The following is an 18,702-nucleotide window of genomic DNA, read 5'->3' on the forward strand; positions in this document are numbered from 1 at the left end:
CAGACAGGTCATTACACTTATAATTCACTGTATCACAATTCCAGTGGGTCAGAAGTTTACAAACACTAAGTTGACTGTGCCTTTAAACAGCTTGGAATATTCCAGAAAATGATGTCATGGCTTTAGAAGCTTCTGCTAGGCTAATTGACATAATTTGAGTCAATTGGAAGGGTACCTGTGGATGTATTTCAAGGCCTACCTTCAAACTCAGTGCCTCCTTTGCTTGACAACATGGGAAAATCAAAAGAAATCAGCCAAGACCTCAGAAAAAAAAATTGTAGACCTCCATAAATCAGGTTCATCCTTGGGAGCAATTTCCAAACATCTGAAGGTATAATTTTCATCTGTACAAACAATAGTACGCAAGTATAAACAACATGGGACCACGCAGCCATCATACCGCTCAGGAAGGAGACGCGTAGTGTCTCCTAGAGATGAATGTACTTTGGTGCGAAAAGTGCAAATCAATCCCAGAACACCAGCAAAGGACAAAAGTACAAAAGTATCTATATCCACAGTAAAACGAGTCCTATATCGACATAACCTTGAAAGGCCGCTCTGAAAGGAAGAAACCACTGCTCCAAAACCGACATAAAAAAAAGCCAGACTACGGTTTGCAACTGCACATGGGGACAAGGATCGTACTTTTTGGAGAAATGTCCTCTGGTCTGATGAAACAAATATAGAACTGTTTTGCCACAATGACCATCGTTCTGTTTGGAGGGGAAAGGGGGAGTCTTGCAAGCCGAAGAACACCATCCCAACTGTGAAGCACTGCAGGGGGGACTGCAGCAATTCACAAAATAGATGGCTTCATGAGAAAGGAAAATTATGTGGATATATTGAAGCAACATCTCAAGACATCTGTCAGGAAGTTAAAGCTTGGTCGCAAATGGGTCTTCCAAATGGACAATAACCCCAATACTTCCAAAGTTGTGGCAAAATGGCTTAAGGACAACAAAGTCAAGGTATTGGAGTGGCCATCACAAAGCCCTGACCTCAATCCTATAGACAATTTGTGTGCAGAACTAAACAAGTGTGTGCGAGCAAGGAGGCCTACAAACCTGACTCAGTTACACCAGCTCTGTCAGGAGGAATGGGCCAAAATTCACCCAGCTTGTTGTGGGAAGCTTGTGGAAGGCTACCCAAAATGTTTTAAAGGCAATGCTACCAAATACTAATTCTGTGTATGTAAACTTCTGACCCACTGGGAATGTGATGAATGAAATACAAGCTGAAATAAATAATTCTCTCTACTATTATTCTGACATTTCACATTCTTAAAATAAAGTGGTGATCCTAACTGACCTACGACAGGGAATTTTTACAAGGATTAAATATCAGGAATTGTGAGAAACTGAGTTTAAATGTATTTGGCTAAGGTGTATTTAAACTTCTGACTTCCACTGTATGTGGTAGTGGTGGAGTAGGGGCCTGAGGGCACACAGTGTGTTCTGAAATGCATTTTAATGTTTTTAAAATGGTATAAACTGCCTTAATTCTGCTGGACCCTTGGAAGAGTAGCTGCTACTTTGGCTAATGGGGATCCATAATAAATAATAAATACTAATACAAATCTCTGTATACCCGTCGCAAGACCCACTGGTTGATGCCTATTTATAAAAACCCTCTCACACCTCACTTCTTCCTAAGGTCCCCAAAGCACACACATCCATGGGTCGCTCCTCGTTTCAGTTCGCTGCAGCTAGCGTCTGGAACAAGCTGCAACAAACACTCAAACTGGACAGTTTTATCTCCATCTACGTTCAGACTCCCATCATGGACACTATTACTGACAAGTGTAGAGCTGCTTTGCTTGATGTATTGTTGTCCTTACCTTCTTGCCCTTTGTGCTGTTGTCTGTGCCTAATAATGTTTATACCATGTTTTATGCTACTACCATGTTGTTGTCATGTGTTGCTGCCTTGCTATGTTGTTGTCTTAGGTCTCTTTATGTAGTGTTGCGTTGTCTCTCTTTGTTGTGTGTTTTGTTATATATTTTTATATATTAAATATATATTTTTATTCCCAGGCCCCCTTCCCCACAGGAGGCCTTTTGCCTTCTTGTAGGCCATCATTGTAAAAAATAATGTATTCTTAACTGACTTGCCTGGTTAAATAAAGGTTAAATAATGATGGCTAGTGATGGCTATTTAACAGTCTGATGGTCTTGAGATAAAAGCTGTTTTTCAGTCTCTCGGTCACAGCTTTGATGCACTTGTACTGACCTTGCCTTCTGGATGATAGCGGGGTAAACAGGCCCTGGCTTGGGTTGTTGATGTCCTTGGTGATATTTTTGGCCTTTCTGTGACATCGAGTGCTGTATGTGTCCTGGAAGGTAGGGAGTTTGCCCCCTGTGATGCGTCGACCACCCTCTGGAGAACCCTGCAGTTGCGGGCGGTGCAGTTGCTGTACCAGGTTGTGATACAGCCTGACAGGAAGCTCTCAATTGTGCATCTGTAAAAAAGGGTTTTAGGGTTTTAGGGGGGACAGCTAAATTTCTTCAGCCTCCTGGGGTTGAAGAGGCACTATTGTGCCTTCTTTACCACACTGTCTGTGTGGCTGGACTATTTCAAATTGTCAGTGATGTGTACGTCGAGGAACTTGAAGCACTTCCACGTTCTCCACTGCGGTCCCGTCGATGTGGATGGGGCGTGCTCCCTCTGCTGTCTCCTGAAGTCCACGATCAGCTCCTTTGTTTTGTTGACATTGAGTGAGAGGTTATTTTTCTGGCACCACTCTCCCAGGACCCTCTCCTCCTCCCTGTATGCTGTCTCGTCATTGTTGGTAATCAGGCCTGCAAGCTTGATGATTGAGTTGGAGGCGTGCGTGGCCACTGAGTCATGGGTGAAAAGGGAGTACAGGGGGCAGAGCAGGCACCCTTGTGGCGCCCCTGTGTTGAGGATTAGCGAAGTGGAGGTGTTGTTTCCTACCTTCATCACCTGGGGGCGGCCCATTGGGAAATCCAGGACCCAGGGGCACAGGGCGGGGTTCAGACCCAGGGCCCTAACTTTAATGATGAGCTTGGAGGGTACTATGGTGTGGAATGCTGAGCTATAGTCAATTTACAGAATTTTTACATAGGTATTCCTCTTGTCCAGATGGGATAGGGCAGCGTGCAGTGCGATTGCATCATCTGTGGATCTATTGGGGTGGTTAGCAAATTGAAATGGGTCTAGGGTGACAGGTGATATGTTCCTTGACTAGTCTCTCAAAGCACTTCATGATGACAGAAGTGAGTGCTACGGGGCGATGGTCATTTACTTCAGTTACCTTTGCTTTCTTGAGTACAGGAACAATGGTGGACATCTTGAAGCAAGTGGGGACAGCAGACTGGGATAGGGAGATATTGAACATGTCCGTAAACACTCCATCCAGCTGATATGGCATGCTCTGAGAACGCGGCTAGGGATGCCGTCTGGACCGTCAGCCTTGCGAGGGTTAACACGCTTAAATGTCTTACTCGCGTCGGCCACGGAGGAGAGCCCACAGACCTTGGTAGCAGGCCACTTCGGTGGCATTGTGTTATGTTCAAAGCTGGTGGAGAAGGTATTTAGCTTGTCCGGAACCAAGACATCGGTGTCTGTGACGTGGCTGGTTTTCCCTTTGTAGTTTGTGATTGTTTGTCAACCCTAGCACATACGTCTTGTGTCTGAGCCGTTGAATTGCGACTCCACTTTGTCTCTGTACTAACGTTTTGCCTGTTTGATTTCCGTACGGAGGGAAAAAATACACTGTTTGTATACCGCCATATTCCCAGTCACCTTGCCATGGTTATATGCGGTGGTTCGCGCTTTCAGTTTGCTGCCACGGTTTCTGGTTTAGGTAGGTTTTAATAGTCACAGAGGGTACAACATCTCCTATACACTTCCTGATGAGCTTAGTCACCATATCCGTTTATTCAATATTATTCTCAGAGGCTACTAGGAACATTTCCCAGTTCGCGTAATCAAAACAATCTTGAAGCCTGGATTCCAATTGGTCAGACCAGTGTTGAACAGACCTTAGCATGGGTATTTCCTGTTTGAGCTTCTGCCTATAGGAAGGGAGGAGCAATCTGATGATCTGATTTGCCAAAGGGATGGTGGGGAGGGCCTTGTATGCATTTCGAAAAGTTGAGTAGCAGTGGTCCAATGTTTTTCCAGAGCGAGTACTACAGTCAATGGGTTTTTATTTTTTCAATTAACCTTTATTTAACCAGGTAGGCCTGTTGAGAACAAGTTCTCATTTATAATAGTGACCTGGCCAAGATAAAGAAAAGCAGTGCGACAAAAACAACACAGAGTTACACATAAACAAAGGTACAATCAATACCAGAAAAGAAAAATAGAAAACTCTATGTACAGTGAGTGCAAATGTAGAATATTAGGGAGGTAGGCAATAAATAGGCCCTAGAGGTGAGAATAATTACAATTTAGCATTAATACTGGAGTGATAGATGTGCAGATAATGATGTGCAAGTAGAGATACTGGAGTGCAAAAGAGCAAGAGGGTAAGTATTAATATGGGGATGAGGTAGTCGGGTGTGCTATTTACAGATTGGCTGTGTACAGGTACAGTATACAGTACTCTTTTCCTCAAATTTGCTTTGATAAAATCCCCAGCTACAATTAATGCGGCCTCAGGATATGTGGTTTCCAGTTTGCATTAAGTCCAGTGTAGTTCCTTGAGGGCCGTCATGGTATCGGCTTGAGGCTGTGACTATAACCAAAGTTAATTCTCTTGGGAGGTAATACGGTTGGCATTTGATTGGGAGGTATTCTAGGTCGGGTGACAAAAGGACTTGAATTGATGTATGTTATCACAATCACACCATTAGTAGTTAATCATGAAACATACACCACCGCCTTTCTTCTTCCCTGAGGGTTCTTTATTCCTGTCTGCGCGATGTACTGAGAACCCAGCTGGCTGTTTGGACAGGGACAGTATATCCCGAGAGAGTCATGTTTCCGTGAAACAGAGTATGTTACAATCCCCGATGTCTCTCTGGAAGGAGATCCTCGCCCTGAGCTTGTCTACTTTGTTAGCAAGTAATATACTCTGAAGCAGTGGATGGTGTACACACCTCCGAGTCAGACGAGAAGTTCACTCTGGATACCTCTTCTCTACTGGCAGTGTTTTGGAGCAGCGTCTGGAAAAGTTAAATTGCCCTGTGGGGTACAGTACAAACAAAATATCCAATTTGAGAAAGTCGTATTCCTGGTCGTAATGCTGGTGAGTTACCGCCGCTCTGATATCCAAACGTTATTTCCGGCTGTAAGTAATAACACAAAAAAATTCTGGGCTAACAATGTAAGAAATAATACAAAAAAAACGAAATACTGCAAAGTTGCTTAGGAGCTAAAAGCAGATCTGTCCTATCTGTCGGTGCCATCTTAGTTTTGTCAAGTTGGCTCGATGTCCTTTTGGTTATGCAGTGTTGCAGTTCTTGACACAGACCATGCACCTGGCACCTACTACCATACCCCGTTCAAAGGTACTGCAATCTTGTGTCTTGCCAATTCACCCTCTCTCTGAATGAGACATACACAATCCATGTCTCAATTGTCTCAAGGCTTAGAAATCCTTCTTTAACCTGTCTCCTCCCCTTCATCTACACCGATTGAAGTGGATTTAACAAGTGACATCAATATGGGATCATCACTTTCACCTGGATTCACCTGGTCAGTCTATGTCATGGAAAGGGCATTTTTCCTAGCCACCATGCCTCTACATCTGCATTGCTTGCTCTCTGGGGTTTTAGGTTTGGTTTCTGTATAAACACTTTGTGACAACTGCTGCTGTAAAAAGGGCTTTATTAATACATTTGATTGATTGATGGAAAGAGCAGGTTTTCTTACTATTTTGTATACTCAGTGTATGTTGAAGGCAAGCAATAGGCAGAATGAATTATTGATTTCTTCTGTGCCTGTGTGGTCCAGCGGTTACACTCACTGACCCCGGCACACATATACCTCGGCATGGATTCGAATCTGGCCCACTGCCGTTTGACTCATGAATGATCGTCTATTTTTGGTGCATTAATTCCGCCTGGTTGCAGGTTTAATTGTGTGTGGTTACAGGGTTAAAACAGAAACAACTCAAAGGTTAACAGTTTAAGCATGAATTACTAGTGCTTAAGGTTAAGGTTATGGTTTGGGTAAGGCTTAAAGCAACAAAATAAAAACGATGCCCATATCATCAGTATTCCTAGTACTCTTGGTGCTTGCTAGAGCATTGGTCTCAGCGGTGACAATGGATAGGCTAACGGGCAGCGTACAGAATGTAGCTTATATGTAGGCACTAGATCAGTGGTTCCCAAACATTTTATAGTCTCTTACCCCTTCAAACATTCAACCTTCAGCTGTGTACCCCCTCCAACACCAGGGTCAGCGCACTCTCAAATGTTGTTTTTTTACCATCATTGTAAGCCTGCCACACACACACTATATACTATACATTTATTAAACATAAGAATGAGTGTGAGTTTTTGTCACAACCCGGCTCATGGGAAGTGACAAAGAGCTCTTAAAGGACCAGGGCACAAATAATAATATAATAATAATCAATCATATTGCTCTTTATTTAGCCATCCTACATATAAAACCTTATTTGTTCATCGAAAATTGTGAATTACTCACCACAGGTTAATGAAAAGGGTGTGCTTGAAAGGATGCACACAACTCTGCAATGTTGTATTGGAGAGTCACCGTCTTAAATCATTTTCCACACACAGTCTGTGCCTGTATTTAGTTTTCATGCTAGTGAGGGCTGAGAATCCACTCTCACAAAGGTAGGTGGTTGCAAAGTGCGTCAGTGTCTTAACAACGCGATTTGCCAAGACAGGATACTCTGAGCGCAGCCGTATCCAGAAATCTGTCAGGGGCTTCTGATTTAAATAACATTTTCACAGAACCGCTTGTTGCAATTTTGATGAGGCTCCCATGTTCAGATATCGGTAAGTGAACTGGAGGCAGGGCGTGAAAGGGATAATGAATCCAGTTGTCTGTGTCATCCGTTTCAGGAAAGTACCTGTGTAATTACGCACCCAACTCACTCAGGTGCTTCGCTACATTACATTTGAAATTGTCCGTAAGCTTGAGTTCATTTGCACACAAAATAATCATACAATGATGGAAAAACCTGTGTTGTCCTTGTTGTCCTTGGGGAGGATGCAGGTAGCCTAGTGGTTAGAGTGTAGGGTCGGCAGGTAGCCTAGTGGTTAGAGTGTAGGGTCGGCAGGTAGCCTAGTGGTTAGAGTGTAGGGTCGGCAGGTAGCCTAGTGGTTAGAGTGTAGGGTCGGCAGGTAGCCTAGTGGTTAGAGTGTAGGGTCGGCAGGTAGCCTTGTGGTTAGAGTGTAGGGTCGGCAGGTAACCTAGTGGTTAGAGTGTAGGGTCGGCAGGTAGCCTAGTGGTTAGAGTGTAGGGTTGGCAAGTAACCTAGTGGTTAGAGTGTAGGGTCGGCAGGTAGCCTAGTGGTTAGAGTGTAGGGTCGGCAGGTAGCCTAGTGGTTAGAGTGTAGGGTCGGCAGGTAGCCTAGTGGTTAGAGTGTAGGGTCGGCAGGTAGCCTAGTGGTTAGAGTGTAGGGTCGGCAGGTAGCCTAGTGGTTAGAGTGTAGGGTCGGCAGGTAGCCTAGTGGTTAGAGTGTAGGGTCGGCAGGTAGCCTAGTGGTTAGAGTGTAGGGTCGGCAGGTAGCCTAGTGGTTAGAGTGTAGGGTTGGCAAGTAACCTAGTGGTTAGAGTGTAGGGTCGGCAGGTAGCCTAGTGGTTAGAGTGTAGGGTCGGCAGGTAGCCTAGTGGTTAGAGTGTAGGGTCGGCAGGAAGCCTAGTGGTTAGAGTGTAGGGTCGGCAGGAAGCCTAGTGGTTAGAGTGTAGGGTCGGCAGGGAACCTAGTGGTTAGAGTGTAGGGTCGGCAGGTCGCCTAGTGGTTAGAGTGTAGGGTCGGCAGGAAGCCTAGTGGTTAGAGTGTAGGGTCGGCAGGAAGCCTAGTGGTTAGAGTGTAGGGTCGGCAGGTAGCCTAGTGGTTAGAGTGTAGGGTCGGCAGGAAGCCTAGTGGTTAGAGTGTAGGGTCGGCAGGAAGCCTAGTGGTTAGAGTGTAGGGTCGGCAGGTAGACTAGTGGTTAGAGTGTTGGACTAGTAACCAAAAGGTTGCAAGATCGAATCCTTGAGCTGACAAGGTAAAAATATGTCGTTCTGCCCCTGAACAAGGAAGTTAACCAACTGTTCCTAGGCCATCATTGAAAATAAGAATTTGTTCTTAACTAACTTGCCTAGTTAAAGGAAGGTAAAAAATAATAGAAAAGAGCACCAACTTCTTGAATATAAACTCAGCAAAAAAAGAAACTCTACCTCTCAACTGTGTTTATTTTCAGCAAACTTACATGTGTAAATATTTGTATGAACATAAGATTCAACAACTGAGACATAAACTGAACAAGTTCCACAGACATGTGACTAACAGAAATGCAATTATTTAAAAATAATTATTTACAAATAAAATGTGAATCACATTTTTATTTTGCGTACCCCCTGGCGGCATTACATGTAGCCTTGGGCTGTCCATATTTGAAATGTCAAAGTAAATCCAATCAGGTGGGGTGGAGTTATTTGTGCCAGATGGACATTGGCTGGAATCAAACCCACGCCAACATGGTAGGCCCATACTGTATGTGCGCACTGATGGAAGTGTCCCTAACCACTACACCACCCCAGGCCACAATTGAACTTAATTTTGACCTTAGGATACATTTGAAACTTGTTTTGTCGTAGCCTAGTGGAGACCAATATCTATCTTGTGTTATTATGCTATACACTGACTGTAATGAGTGTCCATGACAGACTGACCAGGTGAATCCAGGTGAAAGCTATGATCCCTTAATGATGTCAGCTGTTAAATCCAGATGCATGGCAGGAGACAGGTTAAAGAAATATTTTTAAGCCTTGAGACAGTTCTGATATGGATTGTGTATGTGTGCCATTCAGATGGTGAATGAGCAAGACAAAAGTGTGTATCAAGAATGGTCCACCACCTAAAGGACATCCAGCCAATGGCAGGTCAGTGGTCGAAAAATGGGTCATTGATCAACGAGGACAAACGAGGCTGACACGAAATGTGCAGAGCAACAGACGGGCGGGCCACAGTTAGTCAACTGGCAGTCCAGTACAACATTGGCGCCCAAAGACCAATAAAAGAATGCACAACTTGACATGAACTGGGTATGGCAACAGATGACCTTATAGAGTTCTACTTCTTTCAGAAGAAAACAAGAAACTGCAGTTGCAGTGGGCTAAGGAATGAAAACACTGAACACTGGAGAATTGGAAAAACATTGCCTGGTCTGATGCATCCTGGTTCCTGCTGTTTCATGCTGATGGGAGGACTATGGTATGGAGAAAACCACAAGTACATGCATCCATCATGCTGCCTGTCATCATTGCAGGATAGTGGTGGTGATGTTGTGGGGTGTGTTTTCATGGCACACATTGGGCCCCTTGATAAAAGTGGAGCAACATTTGAATGCCACAGGATAGCTAAACATCATTACCAATCAGGTGCATCCCTTCATGGCAGCAGTGTATACATCTGTGAATTAGGATAATGCCCCATGCCACAAGGCTAGGACTGTCCAGGAATGGTTCTCACGAACATGACAGTGAATTCAACTTACTGCAGTGGCCTGTCCAATCACCAGATCTCAATCCAATGGAATCTGTGGGATGAGATGGAATGAGCTAATCGGAGTAGAGATCCACTATCAGACAACTTTACACAACTGTGGGAAGCATTGGAGTCAACATTGGCCAGCATATTGAACGCATGTTGAATGCTTTCAACATCTTGTAGATTCCATGACCTGACAAATTGAGGCTGTTCTGAGGGCAAAAGATACATTTTTGATACATTCAGATACATTTTTGTACATTTGAATCTTGCAGTAATAGAGCCTTGTCCTAACGTTTGTGTGAGCGAGAGAGAAAATGATTTTGATAGCAATCCCTGTTCCCAATGACTCAACTGCCCCTGCATGGACCAAAAGAGATTTGCTCATTTTCAGACACTCACGAGGCTCATTTGAATTTCCTGATGCAGCAGGAAAATTCTCTGCGACAAAAGATCCAACATCTGTAATGCACTAGAGTCCTCAGCTACAATTGACACCTTTAACTAAAGCTAATATTTGACACCACAGTTAGGACTCTCCTTCTAACCATTCACTCAGATCGGCCTTGGAGAGGGTGTCCCAGAACAAAATAAGACATAAAAAGAAAAATGTGAACAAATAACAGAGAGAGGTGGAAAGAAAAACAGAGTGAGAGAGGGAAAAAGAGTAATAAGTAAATATTTAGTCAGGAGATGTTTTGGAACCGCTTAGATGACAAATCGAATAAAATATCTTCTTCAAACCAAAGTACACTTTATACAGTATGAATCACAAATTGATTCAAACTGCGTTGACAGAGGTCTGTTTGAATGTGGGAGCTGTACATGTGTAGTGCTGAGAGAATGAACCCGAGAACACTTAACAACTACTACTGCGTTTTAGAGATGAGCTTCTGAGAATGAATTGAGTGGTTAAAGTTGATGTTTGTACAGTATGTGTTTACTAGTGAGATGTTGACCACTGTATTTATTGTTTATATTTATTTATTTGAAATTTTGCAGAAAGAAATCTCTTGAGTACCTTCTCGTTTTCGAGTGTCCAAAAAAAACAATACTTAGTAACAGGAATAATATGGCAACTACTTCTAAATAATACTACATTTTTAAAGTACATTAACAGCTAATAGGCCTACAGCTAAAAATAACTACTGCTACAACTACTAATACAAATAATAAAACTAAGTACAGTACCTATAATATACAGTGCATTTGGGAAAATATTCAGACCCCTTGACTTTACACATTTTGTTACATTACAGGCTTATTCTAAAATCACAAAGTAAAAACATTTTTTTAAACATTTTTGCTAATTTATAAAAAATAAAAAAGTGAAATATCACATTTCCGTAAGTATTCAGACCCTTTACTAACTTTGTTGAAGCACCTTTGGCAGCGATACAGCCTCAAGTCTTCTTGGGTAGGACGCTACAAGCTTGGCACACCTGTATATGTGGAGTTTCTCCCAGTCTTCTCTGCAGATCCTCTCAAGCTTTGTCAGGTCGGATGGGGAGCGTCACTGCACAGAGATGTTATTTTGGGTTCAAGTCCGGGCTCTGGCTGTGTCACTTAAGGACATTCACAGACTATTCCTGAAGCCACTCCTGCATTGTCTTGGCTGTGGGGTTAGGGTCATTGTCCTGTTGGAAGGTGAACCTTCAGGTGAGTGCTCTGGAGCAGGTTTTCATGAAGGAACTCTCTGTACTTTGCTCCGTTCATCTTTCTCTTAATCCTGACTACTCTCTCAGTCCCTGCCGTTGAAAAACAACCCATGATGCTGCCACCACCATGCTTCACTTTTGGGATGTGTCAGGTTTCCTCCAGACGCGACACTTGGCAATCAGGCCAAAGAGTTCAATCTTGGTTTCATCAGACAAGAGAATCTTGTTTTTCATGGTCTGGGAGTCTTTTAGGTACCTTTTGGCAACTCCAAGCGGCCTTTCATGTGCCTTTTACTGAGGAGTGGCTTCCGTCTGGCTGCTGTACCATAAAGGCCTGATTGGTGGAGTGCTACAGAGATGGTTGTCCTTCTGGAAGCTTCTCTCATCTCCACCGAGGAACTCTGGAGCTCTGTCAGAGTAACCATCGGCTTCTTGGTCACCTCCCTGACCAAAGCCCTTCTCCCCCGATTGCTCAGTTTGGCCCGGTATATATACAGTACCAGTCAAAAGTTTGGACACACCTACTCATTCAAGGGTTTTTCTTTATTTTTACTATTTTATACATTTTAGAATAATAGTGAAGACATCAAAACTATGAAATTACACATATGGAATCATGTAGTAACCAAAAGATAGATATTGGTCTCCACTAGGCTACGACAATACAAGTTTCAAATGTATCCTAAGGTCAAAATACATTTTATACTTGAAATTCTTCAAAATAGCCACTCTTTGCACACTCTGCAAAGCTGATGTTCAATGAGAACACCTGCTCATCAAACATCTCATTACAAGATCATGGGCATTAGTATGGAGTTGCCCCCCCCCCCGGGAAGGTTTTCCATTAGATGTTGGAACTGTTGTTGGCTTGCTTCTATTCAGCTACAAGCGTATTAGTGAAGTCGAACGATTACGTCTGGCTCACATTCGGCTTTCCAATTCATCCCAAAGGTGTTCAATGGGGTTGTGGTCAGGGCTCTGTGCAGGCCAGTCAAGTTCTTCCACACCGATCTCGACAAGCCATTTCTGTATGGACCTCGCTTTGTGCATGGGGGCATTGTCATGCTGAAACAGGAAAGGGCCTTCCCCAAACTGTTGCCACAAGGTTGGAAGCACAGCATTTATTTTATTTTATTTAACCTTTATTTAACTGGGCAAGTCAGTTAAGAACAAATTCTTATTTACAATGACAGCCTACCCCAGACAACACTGGGCCAGTTGTGCGCCGCCCAATGGGACTCCCAATCATGGCCAGATGTGATGCAGTCTGGATTCGAACCAGGCGATGCCTCTTGCACTTGCACTGAGATTCAGTATCATAGGCCACTGTGCCATTCGGGAGCCCAATTGAAATGTTAGGAATTGTCTGGAATGTCATTATATTCTGTAGCGATAAGATTTCCCTTCACTGGAACTAAGGGGCCTAGACCGAAACATGAAAAACAGCCCCAGACCATTATTCTTCCTCCACCAAACTTTAGGGTTGGCGCTATGCATTGGGACAGGTAGCGTTCTACTGGCATCTGCCAAACCCATATTTGTCCGTCTGACTGCCAGATGTTGAAGTACGATTCATAACTCCAGAGAACACGTTTCCACTGCTCCAGAGTCCAATGGCAGCAAGCTTTACACCACTCCAGCCGACGCTTGGCCTTGTGCAAGGTGATCTAAAGCTTGTGTGCGGCTGCTCGGCCATGGAAACCCATTTCATGAAGCTCCCGACGAACAGTTCTTGTGCTGACGTAGCTTCCAGAGGCAGTTCGGTAGTGAGTGTTGCCACCGAGGACAGACGATTTTTACACACAACGCGCTTCAGCATTCGGCAGTCCCGTTCTGTGAGCATCAATGACACTCCGACATTGCTCGTCCTAATATTTATTTCTTAATTCCATTTTTTTACTTTTAGATTTGTGTGTATTGTTATATACTACTGCACTGTTGAAGCTAGGAACACAAGCATTAAGCTACAACCGCAATAACATCTGCTAAATATGTGTATGTGACCAATAACATCTGTTAAATATGTGTATGTGACCAATAACATCTGTCAAATATGTGTATGTGACCAATAACATCTGTTAAATATGTGTATGTGACCAATAACATCTGTTAAATATGTGTATGTGACCAATAACATCTGTTAAATATGTGTATGTGACCAATAACATCTGTTAAATATGTGTATGTGACCAATAACATCTGTTAAATATGTGTATGTGACCAATAACATCTGTTAAATATGTGTATGTGACCAATAACATCTGTTAAATATGGACCAATAACATCTGTCAAATATGTGTATGTGACCAATAACATCTGTTAAATATGTGTATGTGACCAATAACATCTGTTAAATATGTGTATGTGACCAATAACATCTGTTAAATATGTGTATGTGACCAATAACATCTGTTAAATACGTGTATGTAACCAATAACATCTGTTAAATATGTGTATGTAACCAATAACATCTGTTAAATATGTGTATGTGACCAATAACATCTGTTAAATATGTGTATGTGACCAATAACATCTGTTAAATATGTGTATGTAACCAATAACATCTGTTAAATATGTGTATGTAACCAATAACATCTGTTAAATATGTGTATGTGACCAATAACATCTGTTAAATATGTGTATGTGACCAATAACATCTGTTAAATATGTGTATGTAACCAATAACATCTGTTAAATACGTGTATGTGACCAATAACATCTGTTAAATATGTGTATGTGACCAATAACATCTGTTAAATATGTGTATGTGACCAATAACATCTGTTAAATACATGTATGTGACCAATAACATCTGTTAAATATGGACCAATAACATCTGTTAAATATGTGTATTTGACCAATAACGTCTGTTAAATATGGACCAATAACATCTGTTAAATATGTGTATATGTGACCAATAACATCTGTTAAATATGGACCAATAACATCTGTTAAATATGTGTATATGTGACCAATAACATCTGTTCTAAATATGAGCATGTGACCAATAACATCTGTTAAATATGGACCAATAACATCTGTTAAATATGTGTATGGGACCAATAACATCTGTTAAATATGGACCAATAACATCTGTTAAATATGTGTATGTGACCAATAACATCTGTTAAATATGGACCAATAACATCTGTTAAATATGTGTATTTGACCAATAACGTCTGTTAAATATGGACCAATAACATCTGCTAAATATGTGTATTTGACCAATAACGTCTGTTAAATATGGACCAATAACATCTGCTAAATATGGACCAATAACGTCTGTTAAATATGGACCAATAACATCTGTTAAATATGTGTATGGGACCAATAACATATGTTAAATATGGACCAATAACATCTGTTAAATATGTGTATGGACCAATAACATCTGTTAAATATGTGTATGTGACCAATAAAATTTGGTTTGATTTGTGTGGCCTACCACTTCATGGCTGAGAAACGTTGTTGCTCCGAGACGTTTCCACTTCACATTAACAGCACTTACAGTTGACAGTTGACTACCCCCTAACTCCCAAAACCTGACCCCTACCCCCTAACCTTTAGACTGGAGGGAGAGTGATGGTCGTGAGCCCAGGAGAAGAGGGCACATAGAGGCTATGGAGCGCTTGCTGCAACAGGTCCGCGCTACACACACTCACTACAGCTGCGGAGGTGAGTAGACACACACACACGTAAAACAGCTCTCTCTTCTCCATCAGTGTGTGTGTGTGTGTGTGTGTGCGTGTCTGCATGCGTGTCTGCGTGTGTGTGTCTGCGTGTGTGTGTGTGTCTTCTCACTCTAAGGCCACACTTCTTCCAGTAGATTAACTTTGTATTAAAGTGAATAAATGAAGCATGAAACTAAAAGTGTTTTTACTCCAGTATGCTATGAATGGGTTCTCACAGTACCTCTCACACACACACACACAAACAGTAGGCACTCCTCTCGTCACTGCCCCCCCTTGCACGCCAGGGGTCCGTGTGTACATAAATAATGTTTAATACGTTTATCCATTCTGGATTATACACATTTATGTGTTTTAGCATGTCAACCGTATAGCCTTGCTTTGTAAATCATCATGCTGGTAGAGAAAATACACCTAGGGGGAGGGGGGAGAGAGAGAGAGAGAGATGGTAAGAGCTACTAAAGCCCACCGTGAGTGGCGGTCAGCGCTGGAGGGAGTTGTTGTTCATAAGATCAGATCCACCATCAGGTTGGGGGATTTCTCGACCATTATGATGGATCCTAGCTGGTTTCAGATCAGTCCCAATGGCGTCTTTCTGGTGGGCACAACACAGGGTAGGTAGAGTTGGGTTAGCAAGTGTGTGTGTGCGCGTGTGTAGGTGGTACGATGTGGCCTCAGTGTGTGGCTTAGTGCTTGACCCCAATCTTCGTGGTGGTGTGGGGGATAGGAGGAAGAGAGAGAGGGAGGGATGGATGGAGAGAGGTATAGAGGGCGGCTGTGCAGGCAGGGTGCTGAAAGTTGCCCAGCACGCACAAACGGCAGCTTCATGTCTAATGTGGGACTCCCCGAGAGGGAGCGTGCATGTGTGTTTGTTGGCTGGGGGGTGGAGAAAAACCCACCGTCACTCAACCGCTTAGGAGTGAACAGCTATGATGTCAGTGGGTTCGCTGCCAGCCACACACACACAGTCTGGAGTAGTAGAATATGTATAGTAGAAAGAGATGGGGTGTGTGAGATTGTTTGTCAAAGTGGATTTTGGACAGACACTTGAAAACAGAGAGCAACCTCATGGAAGGACAGACAAAAATGTGTTAAACTTGTTGTGAAAAAACTTCTGTAGGCATTTATTTGGAGTTGTTTGAATTTATGGTTAGAGTGTTCAGTTAATTACTCACTCTAGTACTGTGTGTGTGTGGCTGACCATGGGGGGGTGGGGGTGTCTGCGCACCCTCGCTCTGTGGGGTATGTGTTGACATAGTTTATTTTTGGCGTGTCAGTGTTAAAAAATACATTTGCAAAATGAATCAGAGGTTGGTACAATGCCACCACTATAGAAGGCTGGGAGCAAACCCCTCATTTACCAGGAAGGTTATCTTCATTTCTGATGTGTATATGTGGAGCTTAGAGGACCTACACTACCAGCACAGCACAGAGACAGGGGTGTGTGGCACACTGCACCCTGTATTCCCCCACACACACACTGCCATGTTCGCACACAAATACACACAACCAGACCCAAATGGATCACACACACATTATTGCGCTCCCACACACACTCTCTCTTGCTCTCTCCTCTCACTCTCTCTCCTCTCTCCTCTCACTCTCACTCACTGCCCAGCTATGTAAGCAAACTCTCCAAACTGTATGATGAGCTTTTGAGGAGATTTCTTTCTCCTTGACTCTCTCTCTCTCTCTCTCTCTCTCTCTCTCTCTCTCTCTCTCTCTCTCTCTCTCTCTCTCTCTCTCTTACACACACACTCTCTCTCTCACTGCATCTCTCTTCCCTCTCTTTCCTCACTTCCACCCCTTCCCCCTCTCTGTCTGTTTGTGCCAGCAGTAGTAGTTGGATCAGATGGAATGGTCCTCACCTCATTAATCACTACCAATCCAGTTTCTCTCACTCTCTCTCCTTTCTCTTTTTATTCTCTGTGACGAGGATCAAGCAGCCTTTGTCATATTATCCACTTGTCACAAGCAGTTAACCTGGTGGAAACAGAAATACACATAGACTTAAAGACTGGCGAGTCACCAGCACCGTCGTCTGTTCTGAAAACAATTCTGTCTTATGAAAATACACACTTTTTTATTTGTAACAATGCTGGATGCTATAAGCGTTTTTGGAGAATATTAAAAGAGAGCATTAAACTATGTTTTGAATACCTAAACGTTAAAGCTGTAGTCAGTAGATGAGAGAGTTGTAAAGAGCGTGAGGGAGACAGCGAGAAAGGTCAACCAGTGAAGAACTGTAAATACAACCCATATTTATGTTGATTTATTTTCCCTTTTGTAATTTAACTATTTGCACATCATTACAACACTGTATATATACATAATGACATTTGAAATGTCTCTATTCCTTTGGAACTTTTGTGAGTGTAATGTTTACTGTTAGTTTTTGTTTATTTCACTTTTGTTTACTATATATTTCACTTGCTTTGGCAATGCAAACATATGTTTCCCATGCCAATAAAGCCCCTTAAAATGAAAATGAGGGCCTCCCGGGTGGCGCAGTGGTTAAGGGCGCTGTACTGCAGCGCCAGCTGTGCCACCAGAGACTCTGGGTTCGCGCCCAGGCTCTGTCGTAACCGGCCGCGACCGGGAGGTCCGTGGGGCGATGCACAATTGGCCTAGCGTCGTCAGGGTTAGGGAGGGTTTGGCCGGAATTGAAATCCTTGTCTCATCACGCACCAGTAACTCCTGTGGTGGGCCGGGCGCAGTGTGCGCTAACCAAGGTTGCCAGGTGCACAGTGTTTCCTCCGACATATTGGTGCGGCTGGCTTCCCGGGTGGGATGGCGCTGTGTTAAGAAGCAGTGCGGCTTGGTTGGGTTGTGTATCGGAGGATGCATGATTTTAACCTTCGTCTCACCCGAGCCCGTACGGGAGTTGTAGCGATGAGACAAGATAGTAGCTACTAAAGCAATTGGATACCACGAAATTGGGGAGAAAAAGGGGTAAAATTCAAACAAAATATATATAAAAATATATATATAATGAAATTGAGAGAGTCTCTCTGCATCTCTGTCTATCTCTCTCTCTTTCTCAATTTCATTATATATATTTTTTTATGCATCTCTGGAGAGAGATAGACAGAGATGCAGAGAGACATGGAGAGAGATAGACAGAGATGCAAAAAACACACAAATTTCTTCACACAGGGTCGTGGGGTTAGACAGGGATGCAGCTTAAGCCCCACCCTCTTCAACATATATATCAACGAATTGGCGCGGGCACTAGAAAAGTCTGCAGCACCCGGCCTCACCCTACTAGAATCCAAAGTCAAATGTCTGCTGTTTGCTGTGGATCTGGTGCTTCTGTCACCAACCAAGGAGGGCCTACAGCAGCACCTAGATCTTATGCACAGATTCTGTCAGACCTGGGCCCTGACAGTAAATCTCAGTAAGACCAAAATAATGGTGTTCCAAAATAGGTCCAGTCACCAGGACCACAAATACAAATTCCATCTAGACACTGTTGCCCTAGAGCACACAAAAAACTATACATACCTTGGCCTAAACATCAGCGCCACAGGTAACTTCCACAAAGCTGTAAACGATCTGAGAGACAAGGCAAGAAGGGCATTCTATGCCATCAAAAGGAACATAAATTTCAACATACCAATTAGGATTTGGCTAAAAATACTTGAATCAGTCATAGAGCCCATTGCCCTTTATGGTTGTGGGGTCTGGGGTCCGCTCACCAACCAAGACTTCACAAAA

General features: G+C 43.1%; 1 protein-coding gene across 1 annotated transcript in view; it reads left to right on the top strand.

The window, feature by feature from the left end:
• LOC139381558 (ankyrin repeat and fibronectin type III domain containing 1a) overlaps positions 1–18,702 on the top strand; it is a 229,409-nt gene that overhangs the window by 173,674 nt on the left and 37,033 nt on the right. The window contains exon 14 of the mRNA XM_071125193.1: positions 14,864–14,971. Coding sequence (XP_070981294.1) covers positions 14,864–14,971 — 108 coding nt within the window. The remainder of the gene's footprint in view (positions 1–14,863; positions 14,972–18,702) is intronic.

Source organism: Oncorhynchus clarkii, chromosome 23 (assembly GCF_045791955.1).
Source record: "Oncorhynchus clarkii lewisi isolate Uvic-CL-2024 chromosome 23, UVic_Ocla_1.0, whole genome shotgun sequence".
Lineage (NCBI taxonomy): Eukaryota > Metazoa > Chordata > Actinopteri > Salmoniformes > Salmonidae > Oncorhynchus > Oncorhynchus clarkii.